This window comes from Salmo salar, chromosome 10 (assembly GCF_965601325.2).
Source record: "Salmo salar chromosome 10, fSalSal1, whole genome shotgun sequence".
In the NCBI taxonomy this organism is placed as follows: Eukaryota; Metazoa; Chordata; class Actinopteri; order Salmoniformes; family Salmonidae; genus Salmo; species Salmo salar.
The window spans coordinates 125814126-125830000 of record NC_138300.1 but is presented as its reverse complement, the minus strand read 5'-3'; the positions used below and the strand labels follow the sequence as shown (position 1 = coordinate 125830000).

The 15875-nt window shown below is 47.0% G+C and overlaps 1 protein-coding gene and 1 long non-coding RNA gene across 3 annotated transcripts in view; both read left to right on the top strand.

The window, feature by feature from the left end:
- LOC106561869 (E3 SUMO-protein ligase PIAS1) overlaps positions 1-9060 on the top strand; it is a 48468-nt gene extending 39408 nt beyond the window's left edge. For both annotated transcript variants that reach the window (XM_082957485.1, XM_082957487.1), the window contains exon 13: positions 5852-9060. In XM_082957485.1, coding sequence (XP_082813611.1) covers positions 5852-6175 — 324 coding nt within the window. In that variant the 3' untranslated portion in view covers positions 6176-9060. The remainder of the gene's footprint in view (positions 1-5851) is intronic.
- The window catches only part of LOC145858677 (uncharacterized), a 215904-nt gene that overhangs the window by 45691 nt on the left and 154338 nt on the right, over positions 1-15875 (top strand). The gene's annotated exons all lie outside the window — the stretch shown is intronic.

Genomic DNA, 15875 nt, shown 5'->3' with positions numbered 1-15875 from the left:
GCATTACAACATGGTGACGACCCTCCCTCCTCTCTCCTCTCTGTAGCATTACAACATGGTGACGACCCTCCCTCCTCTCTCCTCTCTGTAGCATTACAACATGGTGACGACCCTCCCTCCTCTCTCCTCTCTGTAGCATTACAACATGGTGACGACCCTCCCTCCTCTCTCCTCTCTGTAGCATTACAACATGGTGACGACCCTCCCTCCTCTCTCCTCTCTGTAGCATTACAACATGGTGACGACCCTCCCTCCTCTCTCCTCTCTGTAGCATTACAACATGGTGACGACCCTCCCTCCTCTCTCCTCTCTGTAGCATTACAACATGGTGACGACCCTCCCTCCTCTCTCCTCTCTGTAGCATTACAACATGGTGACGACCCTCCCTCCTCTCTCCTCTCTGTAGCATTACAACATGGTGACGACCCTCCCTCCTCTCTCCTCTCTGTAGCATTACAACATGGTGACGACCCTCCCTCCTCTCTCCTCTCTGTAGCATTACAACATGGTGACGACCCTCCCTCCTCTCTCCTCTCTGTAGCATTACAACATGGTGACGACCCTCCCTCCTCTCTCCTCTCTGTAGCATTACAACATGGTGACGACCCTCCCTCCTCTCTCCTCTCTGTAGCATTACAACATGGTGACGACCCTCCCTCCTCTCTCCTCTCTGTAGCATTACAACATGGTGACGACCCTCCCTCCTCTCTCCTCTCTGTAGCATTACAACATGGTGACGACCCTCCCTCCTCTCTCCTCTCTGTAGCATTACAACATGGTGACGACCCTCCCTCCTCTCTCCTCTCTGTAGCATTACAACATGGTGACGACCCTCCCTCCTCTCTCCTCTCTGTAGCATTACAACATGGTGACGACCCTCCCTCCTCTCTCCTCTCTGTAGCATTACAACATGGTGACGACCCTCCCTCCTCTCTCCTCTCTGTAGCATTACAACATGGTGACGACCCTCCCTCCTCTCTCCTCTCTGTAGCATTACAACATGGTGACGACCCTCCCTCCTCTCTCCTCTCTGTAGCATTACAACATGGTGACGACCCTCCCTCCTCTCTCCTCTCTGTAGCATTACAACATGGTGACGACCCTCCCTCCTCTCTCCTCTCTGTAGCATTACAACGTGGTGACGACCCTCCCTCCTCTCTCCTCTCTGTAGCATTACAACATGGTGACGACCCTCCCTCCTCTCTCCTCTCTGTAGCATTACAACATGGTGACGACCCTCCCTCCTCTCTCCTCTCTGTAGCATTACAACATGGTGACGACCCTCCCTCCTCTCTCCTCTCTGTAGCATTACAACATGGTGACGACCCTCCCTCCTCTCTCCTCTCTGTAGCATTACAACATGGTGACGACCCTCCCTCCTCTCTCCTCTCTGTAGCATTACAACATGGTGACGACCCTCCCTCCTCTCTCCTCTCTGTAGCATTACAACATGGTGACGACCCTCCCTCCTCTCTCCTCTCTGTAGCATTACAACATGGTGACGACCCTCCCTCCTCTCTCCTCTCTGTAGCATTACAACATGGTGACGACCCTCCCTCCTCTCTCCTCTCTGTAGCATTACAACATGGTGACGACCCTCCCTCCTCTCTCCTCTCTGTAGCATTACAACATGGTGACGACCCTCCCTCCTCTCTCCTCTCTGTAGCATTACAACATGGTGACGACCCTCCCTCCTCTCTCCTCTCTGTAGCATTACAACATGGTGACGACCCTCCCTCCTCTCTCCTCTCTGTAGCATTACAACATGGTGACGACCCTCCCTCCTCTCTCCTCTCTGTAGCATTACAACATGGTGACGACCCTCCCTCCTCTCTCCTCTCTGTAGCATTACAACATGGTGACGACCCTCCCTCCTCTCTCCTCTCTGTAGCATTACAACATGGTGACGACCCTCCCTCCTCTCTCCTCTCTGTAGCATTACAACATGGTGACGACCCTCCCTCCTCTCTCCTCTCTGTAGCATTACAACATGGTGACGACCCTCCCTCCTCTCTCCTCTCTGTAGCATTACAACATGGTGACGACCCTCCCTCCTCTCTCCTCTCTGTAGCATTACAACATGGTGACGACCCTCCCTCCTCTCTCCTCTCTGTAGCATTACAACATGGTGACGACCCTCCCTCCTCTCTCCTCTCTGTAGCATTACAACATGGTGACGACCCTCCCTCCTCTCTCCTCTCTGTAGCATTACAACATGGTGACGACCCTCCCTCCTCTCTCCTCTCTGTAGCATTACAACATGGTGACGACCCTCCCTCCTCTCTCCTCTCTGTAGCATTACAACATGGTGACGACCCTCCCTCCTCTCTCCTCTCTGTAGCATTACAACATGGTGACGACCCTCCCTCCTCTCTCCTCTCTGTAGCATTACAACATGGTGACGACCCTCCCTCCTCTCTCCTCTCTGTAGCATTACAACATGGTGACGACCCTCCCTCCTCTCTCCTCTCTGTAGCATTACAACATGGTGACGACCCTCCCTCCTCTCTCCTCTCTGTAGCATTACAACATGGTGACGACCCTCCCTCCTCTCTCCTCTCTGTAGCATTACAACATGGTGACGACCCTCCCTCCTCTCTCCTCTCTGTAGCATTACAACATGGTGACGACCCTCCCTCCTCTCTCCTCTCTGTAGCATTACAACGTGGTGACGACCCTCCCTCCTCTCTCCTCTCTGTAGCATTACAACATGGTGACGACCCTCCCTCCTCTCTCCTCTCTGTAGCATTACAACATGGTGACGACCCTCCCTCCTCTCTCCTCTCTGTAGCATTACAACATGGTGACGACCCTCCCTCCTCTCTCCTCTCTGTAGCATTACAACATGGTGACGACCCTCCCTCCTCTCTCCTCTCTGTAGCATTACAACATGGTGACGACCCTCCCTCCTCTCTCCTCTCTGTAGCATTACAACATGGTGACGACCCTCCCTCCTCTCTCCTCTCTGTAGCATTACAACATGGTGACGACCCTCCCTCCTCTCTCCTCTCTGTAGCATTACAACATGGTGACGACCCTCCCTCCTCTCTCCTCTCTGTAGCATTACAACATGGTGACGACCCTCCCTCCTCTCTCCTCTCTGTAGCATTACAACATGGTGACGACCCTCCCTCCTCTCTCCTCTCTGTAGCATTACAACATGGTGACGACCCTCCCTCCTCTCTCCTCTCTGTAGCATTACAACATGGTGACGACCCTCCCTCCTCTCTCCTCTCTGTAGCATTACAACATGGTGACGACCCTCCCTCCTCTCTCCTCTCTGTAGCATTACAACATGGTGACGACCCTCCCTCCTCTCTCCTCTCTGTAGCATTACAACATGGTGACGACCCTCCCTCCTCTCTCCTCTCTGTAGCATTACAACATGGTGACGACCCTCCCTCCTCTCTCCTCTCTGTAGCATTACAACATGGTGACGACCCTCCCTCCTCTCTCCTCTCTGTAGCATTACAACATGGTGACGACCCTCCCTCCTCTCTCCTCTCTGTAGCATTACAACGTGGTGACGACCCTCCCTCCTCTCTCCTCTCTGTAGCATTACAACATGGTGACGACCCTCCCTCCTCTCTCCTCTCTGTAGCATTACAACATGGTGACGACCCTCCCTCCTCTCTCCTCTCTGTAGCATTACAACATGGTGACGACCCTCCCTCCTCTCTCCTCTCTGTAGCATTACAACATGGTGACGACCCTCCCTCCTCTCTCCTCTCTGTAGCATTACAACATGGTGACGACCCTCCCTCCTCTCTCCTCTCTGTAGCATTACAACATGGTGACGACCCTCCCTCCTCTCTCCTCTCTGTAGCATTACAACATGGTGACGACCCTCCCTCCTCTCTCCTCTCTGTAGCATTACAACATGGTGACGACCCTCCCTCCTCTCTCCTCTCTGTAGCATTACAACATGGTGACGACCCTCCCTCCTCTCTCCTCTCTGTAGCATTACAACATGGTGACGACCCTCCCTCCTCTCTCCTCTCTGTAGCATTACAACATGGTGACGACCCTCCCTCCTCTCTCCTCTCTGTAGCATTACAACATGGTGACGACCCTCCCTCCTCTCTCCTCTCTGTAGCATTACAACATGGTGACGACCCTCCCTCCTCTCTCCTCTCTGTAGCATTACAACATGGTGACGACCCTCCCTCCTCTCTCCTCTCTGTAGCATTACAACATGGTGACGACCCTCCCTCCTCTCTCCTCTCTGTAGCATTACAACATGGTGACGACCCTCCCTCCTCTCTCCTCTCTGTAGCATTACAACATGGTGACGACCCTCCCTCCTCTCTCCTCTCTGTAGCATTACAACATGGTGACGACCCTCCCTCCTCTCTCCTCTCTGTAGCATTACAACATGGTGACGACCCTCCCTCCTCTCTCCTCTCTGTAGCATTACAACATGGTGACGACCCTCCCTCCTCTCTCCTCTCTGTAGCATTACAACATGGTGACGACCCTCCCTCCTCTCTCCTCTCTGTAGCATTACAACATGGTGACGACCCTCCCTCCTCTCTCCTCTCTGTAGCATTACAACATGGTGACGACCCTCCCTCCTCTCTCCTCTCTGTAGCATTACAACATGGTGACGACCCTCCCTCCTCTCTCCTCTCTGTAGCATTACAACATGGTGACGACCCTCCCTCCTCTCTCCTCTCTGTAGCATTACAACATGGTGACGACCCTCCCTCCTCTCTCCTCTCTGTAGCATTACAACATGGTGACGACCCTCCCTCCTCTCTCCTCTCTGTAGCATTACAACATGGTGACGACCCTCCCTCCTCTCTCCTCTCTGTAGCATTACAACATGGTGACGACCCTCCCTCCTCTCTCCTCTCTGTAGCATTACAACATGGTGACGACCCTCCCTCCTCTCTCCTCTCTGTAGCATTACAACATGGTGACGACCCTCCCTCCTCTCTCCTCTCTGTAGCATTACAACATGGTGACGACCCTCCCTCCTCTCTCCTCTCTGTAGCATTACAACATGGTGACGACCCTCCCTCCTCTCTCCTCTCTGTAGCATTACAACATGGTGACGACCCTCCCTCCTCTCTCCTCTCTGTAGCATTACAACGTGGTGACGACCCTCCCTCCTCTCTCCTCTCTGTAGCATTACAACATGGTGACGACCCTCCCTCCTCTCTCCTCTCTGTAGCATTACAACATGGTGACGACCCTCCCTCCTCTCTCCTCTCTGTAGCATTACAACATGGTGACGACCCTCCCTCCTCTCTCCTCTCTGTAGCATTACAACATGGTGACGACCCTCCCTCCTCTCTCCTCTCTGTAGCATTACAACATGGTGACGACCCTCCCTCCTCTCTCCTCTCTGTAGCATTACAACATGGTGACGACCCTCCCTCCTCTCTCCTCTCTGTAGCATTACAACATGGTGACGACCCTCCCTCCTCTCTCCTCTCTGTAGCATTACAACATGGTGACGACCCTCCCTCCTCTCTCCTCTCTGTAGCATTACAACATGGTGACGACCCTCCCTCCTCTCTCCTCTCTGTAGCATTACAACGTGGTGACGACCCTCCCTCCTCTCTCCTCTCTGTAGCATTACAACGTGGTGACGACCCTCCCTCCTCTCTCCTCTCTGTAGCATTACAACATGGTGACGACCCTCCCTCCTCTCTCCTCTCTGTAGCATTACAACGTGGTGACGACCCTCCCTCCTCTCTCCTCTCTGTAGCATTACAACATGGTGACGACCCTCCCTCCTCTCTCCTCTCTGTAGCATTACAACATGGTGACGACCCTCCCTCCTCTCTCCTCTCTGTAGCATTACAACGTGGTGACGACCCTCCCTCCTCTCTCCTCTCTGTAGCATTACAACGTGGTGATGGCTGCAGCAGCTGCTGCCTCGGCTTCAGAAGACCATGAACTTCTCCTCAACCGCTTCCTGCCGTATAGCTCCTCCCAGATGTTCCTGGACCAACCAGGGACCCCCGGGGGCGGGAGCAACGCCCTGCCAGCAGCCAATGGGGGCAGCAACAGCGGGAGCAGCTCTAGTCTTGTTTCATCCAATAGTTTAAGAGAGAGGGATGGAGAGAGGGATGGAGAGAGGGATAGAGATGGGGACAGCCAGTCGAGCAGGTCTGAAGCAGCGGTCATATATGGCTCCACACCAGACGTGATCTCGTTAGACTGAAGGGATGTGAAGGGAGGCGGGAGATCGTTCACAGAACGGGGAAAACAACTTGAGGGAGATAATAGAAATGGAAGGAGACGAATAATGAAAAAGTAGTTGAAAACAATGCTAATGTACAGAGAGGAAAAATCTATTTTCAATTTGACTTATTATATCTATAAGCTCCCGACGACGACGATGATGATGATGAGTAACTTCAGTTGATATTTTTCTGTGGATACTGAAGATTTTTTTCACAGCCTCTTCCTTCACGTGCCCCCCCCCCTCCCCCCCCCGATTATATCTGACCTTTTGTACTTCGTTTTTACTGTTTTATTTCAATATTCCACGTCGACGGCATTATTTTTGTCTCTAAACATGTTTGGACTTGTGCTTCGGAGCGAGAAGAGGAATTTGTCCGTTTGTTTTTCGTCATCACTGTAGATTTTATTTTTTTCCTTTTTAAAACGTTCATTTCTTACTGTGGTCAATAATATTGTATTTAATTATTTTCAAGGTATTATTTATTATATGCTTTTAAGTTGTGTTGGATCAATGTGTGCTGTGTAAAAAGCATTCCCTATGCTGATGTGGTTTCCACTAGGATCACACAGGCTAGCCTGGGTGCAGTCTCTCTGCTGTCATGCATAACAACGAGTGGAACGGTAGCACAGACAGACTGGTACCCAGGCTGGGTATACATCCACTACTGTGGTTTCTCTGGTTTGTGTGCTCATCTCTCTCTTCTCTTTCACTTTACTGGAGCCTCCATCCTTAGTTCTTTTCACATTTTAAAGAAATATTAGGAAAATAGTATTGAAATTGGCATCATAGTTACACACAGCAAATTTAAATGATTGATGTGGGGGAAAGGAGAGGAGGACAGAATGATTTAAATCCGGTGTATTACTGTTGGTACCTTATTAAATGTCACTATTTTCATGCAGGGTTTATCTTTGACTCCCCTTTTTTCCACCAGGTCATCTAAACAAAACAAAAAACTCAAGTATATTGAAGTTGCATTTGTTTTGGAACAGAGAACAAACTGCATGGCTTTTCATGCCTGCTATCTCTGTCCGTCTCTGCTCTGTCCTCTCTGTCCGTCTCCTCTCTGTCCGTCTCTGCTCCTCTCTGTCCGTCTCTGCTCCTCTCTGTCCGTCTCTTCTCTGTCCGTCTCTGCTCTGTCCGTCTCTGCTCTGTCCTCTCTGTCCGTCTCTGCTCTGTCCTCTCTGTCCGTCTCTGCTCTGTCCGTCTCCTCTCTGTCCGTCTCTGCTCCTCTCTGTCCGTCTCTGCTCCTCTCTGTCCGTCTCTTCTCTGTCCGTCTCTTCTCTGTCCGTCTCTTCTCTGTCCGTCTCTGCTCTGTCCGTCTCTGCTCTGTCCGTCTCTGCTCTGTCCTCTCTGTCCGTCTCTGCTCTGTCCTCTCTGCTCTGTCCTCTCTGTCCGTCTCTGCTCTGTCCTCTCTGTCCGTCTCTGCTCTGTCCGTCTCCTCTCTGTCCGTCTCTGCTCCTCTCTGTCCGTCTCTGCTCCTCTCTGTCCGTCTCTTCTCTGTCCGTCTCTTCTCTGTCCGTCTCTTCTCTGTCCGTCTCTGCTCTGTCCGTCTCTGCTCTGTCCGTCTCTGCTCTGTCCTCTCTGTCCGTCTCTGCTCTGTCCTCTCTGTCCGTCTCTGCTCTGTCCTCTCTGTCCGTCTCTGCTCTGTCCTCTCTGTCCGTCTCTGCTCTCTCCGTCTCCTCTCTGTCCGTCTCTGCTCCTCTCTGTCCGTCTCTGCTCCTCTCTGTCCGTCTCTTCTCTGTCCGTCTCTTCTCTGTCCGTCTCTTCTCTGTCCGTCTCTGCTCTGTCCGTCTCTGCTCTGTCCTCTCTGTCCGTCTCTGCTCTGTCCTCTCTGTCCGTCTCTGCTCTGTCCTCTCTGTCCGTCTCTGCTCTGTCCTCTCTGTCCGTCTCTGCTCTGTCTCCTCTCACCTCACCAGAGTCCAGTAGCTCTGTAACCTGTGTCCTTGTGTTTGGATTTCGAGTTGTCAGTGTGACTGTGCTAGAGTTCCTATTGAATGCCTGACGGAGATATTCTGTGACAGCAGCATCACGTTCCGCGTCCACACTAAAGGGCCGACCTGGACGGTACTGTGATGGCTTGGGGATTTTCTTTCGTCTCTTTCCAGGACTTAAAAATAATAATAATAATTCAGCAACTTTTGTGGATGTGGAACCAGGCCAGTTCGGCCCAGTTCGGCCCAGTTCGGCCCAGTTCGGCCCTACAGTGTGGAATGGGCCGTAGTGGTTTTGATATCATCATTCTATCCTTTGTTCTGTTTCCTTCCTGTGTACACAGTATTATTTATTATTTCCTCTCTTAGTTTTGCTTGATTCATGAATATGCATTGCTATTGTCCTATGATATTTCTTTTAGTAATTCTGTGATTCATGAATATGCATTGCTATTGTCCTATGATATTTCTTTTAGTAATTCTGTGATTCATGAATATGCATTGCTATTGTCCTATGATATTTCTTTTAGTAATTCTGTGATTCATGAATATGCATTGCTATTGTCCTATGATATTTCTTTTAGTAATTCTGTGATTCATGAATATGCATTGCTATTGTCCTATGATATTTCTTTAGTAATTCTGTGATTCATGCTATTTAAGAGGTCATTGTCGCATCGTTGTAACAAACCAATTCTCTTTTTTAGTTTTCCTTCTTCTGTCTGTTGTGCTATTGAATGATGTCAATATCCCAACAGAGGTTTGGAGCATTTTGATGGTCTCTGACTCTCTACTGTGTCGTTTTGGATAATTGTATGAATTAAACAGATAGATACAGCAAGACGACGGACAAGTAACGGTATGCTCTGGCCCCTGCAGGAAATAGAGCTAGTAAATAAATCGCTGTGTTACGAGCGGCTGAATCAAGGTGCTTTTGCAGAACTGATTATGTTCCATGTTCTTCAATGGTTTTTCCGGACGTGAAGCATTTGTTGTTGTTGTTGTTGTTGTTGTTGTGCAACTGTCTGTTCATATAACGGTGTCGCGATGACTATATGTCATGGACGTGACACGGTGTTGAATGAAATAAGAGCTTGGAGAGATGCCTGGATTTGATATTTCAGATTTAAAAAAAAAAAAATAGTTTTAAGTGAATGTCACCAAAACAGGACCCAGAACCTAAATGTGAAGACGGTAAGGAAGCCCTGAATGTGATTATTTAGAGAGTTAAATCGATCAGAGTCTGGTAAGGCAGTGCACTATGGCAACAACTACAAAATATAGAAGTAACCGTCCGTAGCCGAGATTAGCATCAGATACACAGCTATCTAGCGTGGCTCAACGCAACAAATGTCTTGTTAACTAACTAGTTCAATCAAATCTTTAGCTGAAAGATCCCAGATTGCCTCCTAAAAGATAGATAGTAACATAGATAGATAATATCAGTCTATGTTACTATCTCGCTAGCTGGTGGCCAGGTCCCCATTGTGTCCGTGAAGATACGAGCTCTGCTGGTCGTCTCCTGCATAGCAAGCTAACTCGGTTTAAAAGTACCCCCCCCCCCCCACTTTTGTGTTTTCCTTGAAAGTTTCCTTTAACTTTTGAAGTTAGTTGCACAGATCTTTTTAAGGTGAATTTACCCCTTAAATGAAGTGTGGGGGAAAAAGTTTCAGGTTACACATGAGATCTCTTAACTGTTTCGTTGAATGTGGATATCAATGTGAACAGCATTTTGTGGAGGTGAATGTGGCTTTTCCTCTGGCCTGGTTCAAAAGGAAATGGTCCACCAGGTAGGTAGGTAGGTAGGTAGGTACTTCTCTAACCAATGGAAGGATCTAGAATGGGACATTCTTACGGTGTGGTGCCTTTTAGTATTCTTCACTTTTTGGGGGGGGAAAAAAATATATTTTTATTTTAGTATTTCTAAAAAATTATATTGGTTAAACTCAGGAACTTTTTTTTAAGGAAGGTGCATTTTCCAACCGGTTAGGTGCGTAATCCTAACCGGGTGGAACAAAGCAGGGTGGATATTTGGAGCCTAAATTAACCATAGCTCTGTGAGTGAGCAAGAATGAGCTAGCATATAATGGTGGACAGGATTCTATCAAACATATCTTATCGTTTTTTGAAATGTGGTTAATTTTCTCTTTAATTTAGCCTAGCAGGGTGGACATTTGAGTGGGACATACAGTGTAACAACGCGGACAAATAGATAAAACCAAGGGTTTATAATTATGTACCTTTCTAAACCGTTGTTTCCCCACCAAAATAAATGCAGATACTTCCAGAATGTGGTGTCATTTTAGATGGGGGGGGGTTTCTTAAATGGAGAATTACAACAGGATGGAAAGGGATATCAGGGACACCGAAAATCATAAATACAATAATCATGAAAAAATAAAACGTTTTTAATTATATAATTTAACTAGGGGTGTGTTCGTAAATTCAATCTGGAGTGCCAGAGTGCGTCCTGGGCGTACGTAAAATCAAATCAAAATGTATTTATATAACCCTTCTTACATCAGCTGATATCTCAAAGTGCTGTACAGAAACCCAGCCTAAAACCCCAAACAGCAAGCAATGCAGGTGTAGAAGCACAAAGCAATTCAATAGAAGCAATTCAGAGAGTGTTGTCAGATTGTTGTAAATTCAGAGAGTTTCGCTCCGGTAGCGTTCAGAGCGCTGGCCGGGGAGTAGGGTTGATCCGAACCTAATATATCAATACATTTGATTTGATTTTGATTTTACTCGCCCTAGCAGAGCTGGTTAGGCTGTTTTCATGTTATCCAGAGCTTTGGTGACTGTGTTGCTGCTGACAACAATTTAATTACGCATTTTTGCCAACGTTTACCGACACCAGCCATATTCAACGGGTGTTGAGGGTTTGTAAATTAACCAGTTGTTCTGCACTCTGGCACACTCAGACGAGTGCTCTGAAATCAGAGTAGATAGCCAGAGTGAATTTACGAACGCACCCCTAGGACTATAAAATAATGAAGTGGAAGTTAATACCCGGGTCATGGCAAGAACGTAGACATCCATTGGAAAAAAAATACAGTTTAAAAAAATTAATACAATTGTCTTTTAAGGTCCATATTTTTGTGTTTTTAAGGTAAAGGACACCTGATATTTAAAGCATTTTTACACTAAATAAGAAGTGACATTTCCTGGGGACAGAAAGGGCCCAGCATTGTAGGAATGACCCAGCTGTACGTTAGCTACTCTGTAAGTTAGCTATTCTAAGTTAGCTACTCTGTAAGTTAGCTACTCTGTAAGTTAGCTATTCTAAGTTAGCTACTCTGTAAGTTAGCTACTCTGTAAGTTAGCTATTCTAAGTTAGCTACTCTGTAAGTTAGCTACTCTGTAAGTTAGCTACTCTGTAAGTTAGCTTGCCGTGCTAGAAAGTAATAGAAACAAGATGAGAAAAGTGGTTTATTATCTTCTGAAGCTATTTGGTTATATCATTTAGATTTTTCTTTCTCACAAAATAAATGCGATCTCTTTGATGGGCCATCTCCATGGTAACCAGGTACTTAATCTTTATGCCTTTCAAGCTACTGTAAAAACCCTTAAGTATGCCCTTACTGGAGGAGATATTTGAGCGGCTCTATGCAACGCTCCCCGGACGATGCTGGGCAATTGTACGCCGCCCAATGGGACTCCCGATCATGGCCGGTTGTAATACAGCCCGGGATCGAACCCGGGTCTGTAGTGACGCCTCTAGTACTGCGATGCAGTACCTCGGGAGGCCTTCCTGTTTGCTTTTTGATGTGTGTTTGTTTTTTTTTGTCCTGCTGGAAGACCCAAAACCTTCAATGTAGAACCAGTTTTTAGACACTGGGTTTAACATTGGACTCCAAAACACTTGATAATCTGCTAATTTCATGATGTCTTGCGCATGTTCAAGGCCCCCAGCACCAGAGGCAGCAACCCCAGCACCCTGATACCCCAGCACCCTGATACCCCAGCACCCTGAGGCTGTTCTTTTCATTCAATGCTTCATTTGGTCGTCAGTAAATAAACACAGCGGTGATCTGTATTGCCAAAGAACTCACATTTTTGTTTCATTGGTCCAGAGAACATTTTTTCAGAGGATTTAGGGTTGTTTAGGCTTTTGAGAAGTTCAAATCAGGCTTTCTTGTCTCCTTCAGCAGTGGGGTCTTCCTATGTTTACCAACGACCAAATGGAGTGTTGAAAGAAAAGAACTAGCTCCACAATGAGATAGGGAGCAGGCCAGGCAGCAGGCTGTTAGTGTAGGTCCCGTCCCTCTCTTCGCCCCAACCTGGGCTCGAACCAGGGACCCTCTGCACACATCAACAACTGACACCCCACGAAGCATCGTTACCCATCGCGCCACAAAAGCCGCGGCCCTTGCAACGCAAGGGGAAACCCTACTTCAGGTCTCAGAGCGAGCGACGTCACTGATTGAAACGCTATTAGCGCGCACCACCGCTAACTAACTAGCCATTTCACATCGGTTACATTAGCCAGCCTGCCATTTTAGTGGAGTCTGCCACTAGCACAGTCAGTGTAGTCAGCTCAGCTATCCCCATTGAGACCGTGTCTGTGCCTCGACCTAGGTTGGGCAAAACTAAACATGGCGGTGTTCGCCTTAGCAATCTCACTGGAATAAAGACCTCCTCCATTCCTGTCATTATTGAAAGAGATTGTGATACCTCACATCTCAAAATAGGACTACTTAATGTTAGATCCCTCACTTCCAAGGCAGTTATAGTCAATTAACTAATCACTGATCATTATCTTGATGTGATTGGCCTGACTGAAACATGGCTTAAGCCTGATGAATTTACTGTGTTAAATGAGGCCTCACCTCCTGGTTACACTAGTGACCATACCCCCCGTGCATCCGGCAAAGGCAGAGGTGTTGCTAACATTTACGATAGCAAATTTAAATTTACAAAAAAAACTACGTTTTCGTCTATTGAGCTTGTAGTCATGAAATCTATGCAGCCTACTCACTCACTTTTTATAGCTACTGTTTATAGGCCTCCTGGGCCATATGCAGTGTTCCTCACTGAGTTCCCTGAATTCCTATCGGATCTTGTAGTCATAGCAGATAATATTCTAATTTTTGCTGACTTTAATATTCACATGGAAAAGTCCACAGACCCACTCCAAAAGACTTTCGGAGCCATCATCGACTCAGTGGGTTTTGTCCAACATGTCTCTGGACCTACTCACTGCCACAGTCATACTCTGGACCTAGTTTTGTCCCGTGGAATAAATGTTGTGGATCTAAATGTTTTTCCTCATAATCCTGGACTATCGGACCAACATTTTATTACGTTTGCAATCGCAACAAATAATCTGCTCAGACCCCAACCAAGGATCATCAAAAAACGTTCCATTTACATTTTAGCAGACACTCTTATCCAGAGCGACTTACAGTAGTGAAAGCATACATTTCATACATTTGTTTCCCATACTAGTCCCCCGTGGGAATCGAACCCACAACCCTGGCGTTGCAAACACCATGCTCTACCAACTGAGCCACACGGGAGCTTTAAATTCTCAGACAACCCAAAGATTCCTAGATGCCCTTCCAGACTCCCTCCATCTACCCAAGGACGTCAGAGTACAAAAATCAGTTAACCACCTAACTAAGGTACTCAATTTAACCTTGCGTAATACCCTAGATGCAGTTGCACCGCTAAAAACTAAAAACATTTGTCATAAGAAACTAGCTCCCTGGTATACAGAAAATACACGAGCTCTGAAGCAAGCTTCCAGAAAATTGGAACGGAAATGGCGCCACACCAAACTGGAAGTCTTCCGACTAGCTTGGAAAGACAGTACCGTGCAGTATCGAAGAGCTCTCACTGCTGCTCCATCATCCTATTTTTCCAACTTAAGAACAATCCAACATTTATTTTTGATACTGTCGCAAAGCTAACTAAAAAGCAGCATTCCCCAAGAGAGGATGGCTTTCACTTCAGCAGTGATAAATTCATGAACTTCTTTGAGGAAAATATCATGATCATTAGAAAGCAAATTACGGACTCCTCTTTAAATCTGCATATTCCTCCAAAGCTCATTTGTCCTGAGTCTGCACAACTCTGCCAGGACCTAGGATCAAGGGAGACATTCAAGTGTTTTAGTACTATATCTCTTGACACAATGACGAAAATAATCATGGCCTCTAAACCTTCAAGCTGCATACTGGACCCTATTCCAACTAAACTACTGAAAGAGCTGCTTCCTGTGCTTGGCCCTCCTATGTTGAACATAATAAACGGCTCTCTATCCACCGGATGTGAACCAAACTCACTAAAAGTGGCAGTAATAAAGCCTCTCTTGAAAAAGCCAAACCTTGACTCAGAAAATATAAAAAACTATCGGCCGATATCGAATCTTCCATTCCTCTCAAAATATTTTGAAAAAGCTGTTACACAGCAACTCACTGCCTTCCTGAAGACAAACAATGTATACGAAATGCTTCAGTCTGGTTCTAGACCCCATCATAGCACTGAGACTGCACTCGTGAAGGTGGTAAATGACCTTTTAATGGTGTCAGACCAAGGTTCTGCATCTGTCCTCGTGCTCCTAGATCTTAGTGCTGCTTTTGATACCATCGATCACCACATTCTTTTGGAGAGATTGGAAACCCAAATTGGTCTACACGGACAAGTTCTGGCCTGGTTTAGATCTTATCTGTCGGAAAGATATCAGTTTGTCTCTGTGAATGGTTTGTCCTCTGACAAATCAATTGTAAATTTCGGTGTTCCTCAAGGTTCCGTTTTAGGACCACTATTGTTTTCACTATATATTTTACCTCTTGGGGATGTCATTCGAAAACATAATGTTAACTTTCACTGCTATGCGGACGACACACAGCTGTACATTTCAATGAAACATGGTGAAGCCCCAAAATTGCCCTCGCTGGAAGCCTGTGTTTCAAACATAAGGAACTGGATGGCTGCAAACTTTCTACTTTTACACTCAGGCAAAACAGAGATGCTTGTTCTAGGTCCCAAGAAACAAAGAGATCTTCTGTTGAATCTGACAATTAATCTTGATGGTTGTACAGTCGTCTCAAATAAAACTGTGAAGGACCTCGGCGTTACTCTGGACCCTGATCTCTCTTTTGACGAACATATCAAGACTGTTTCAAGGACAGCTTTTTTCCATCTATGTAACATTGCAAAAATCAGAAATTTTCGGTCCAAAATTGATGCAGAAAAATGTATCCATGCTTTTATTACTTCTAGGTTTGACTACTGCAATGCTCTACTTTCCGGCTACCCGGATAAAGCACTAAATAAACTTCAGTTAGGGCGAAATATGGCTGCAAGAATCCTGACTAGAACCAAAAAATGTGATCATATTACTCCAGTGTTAGCCTCCCTACACTGGCTTCCTGTTAAGGCAAGGGCTGATTTCAAGGTTTTACTGCTAACCTACAAAGCATTACATGGGCTTGCTCCTACCTATCTTTCCGATTTGGTCCTGCCGTACATACCTACACGTACGCTACGGTCACAAGACGCAGGCGTCCTAATTGTCCCTAGAATTTCTAAGCAAACAGCTGGAGGCAGGGCTTTCTCCTATAGAGCTCAATTTTTATGGAATGGTCTGCCTACCCATGTGAGAGACGCAGACTTGGTCTCAACCTTTAAGTCTTTATTGAAGACTCATCTCTTCAGTAGGTCCTATGATTGAGTGTAGTCTGGCCCAGGAGAGTGAAAGTGAACGGAAAGGCACTGGAGCAACGAACTGCCCT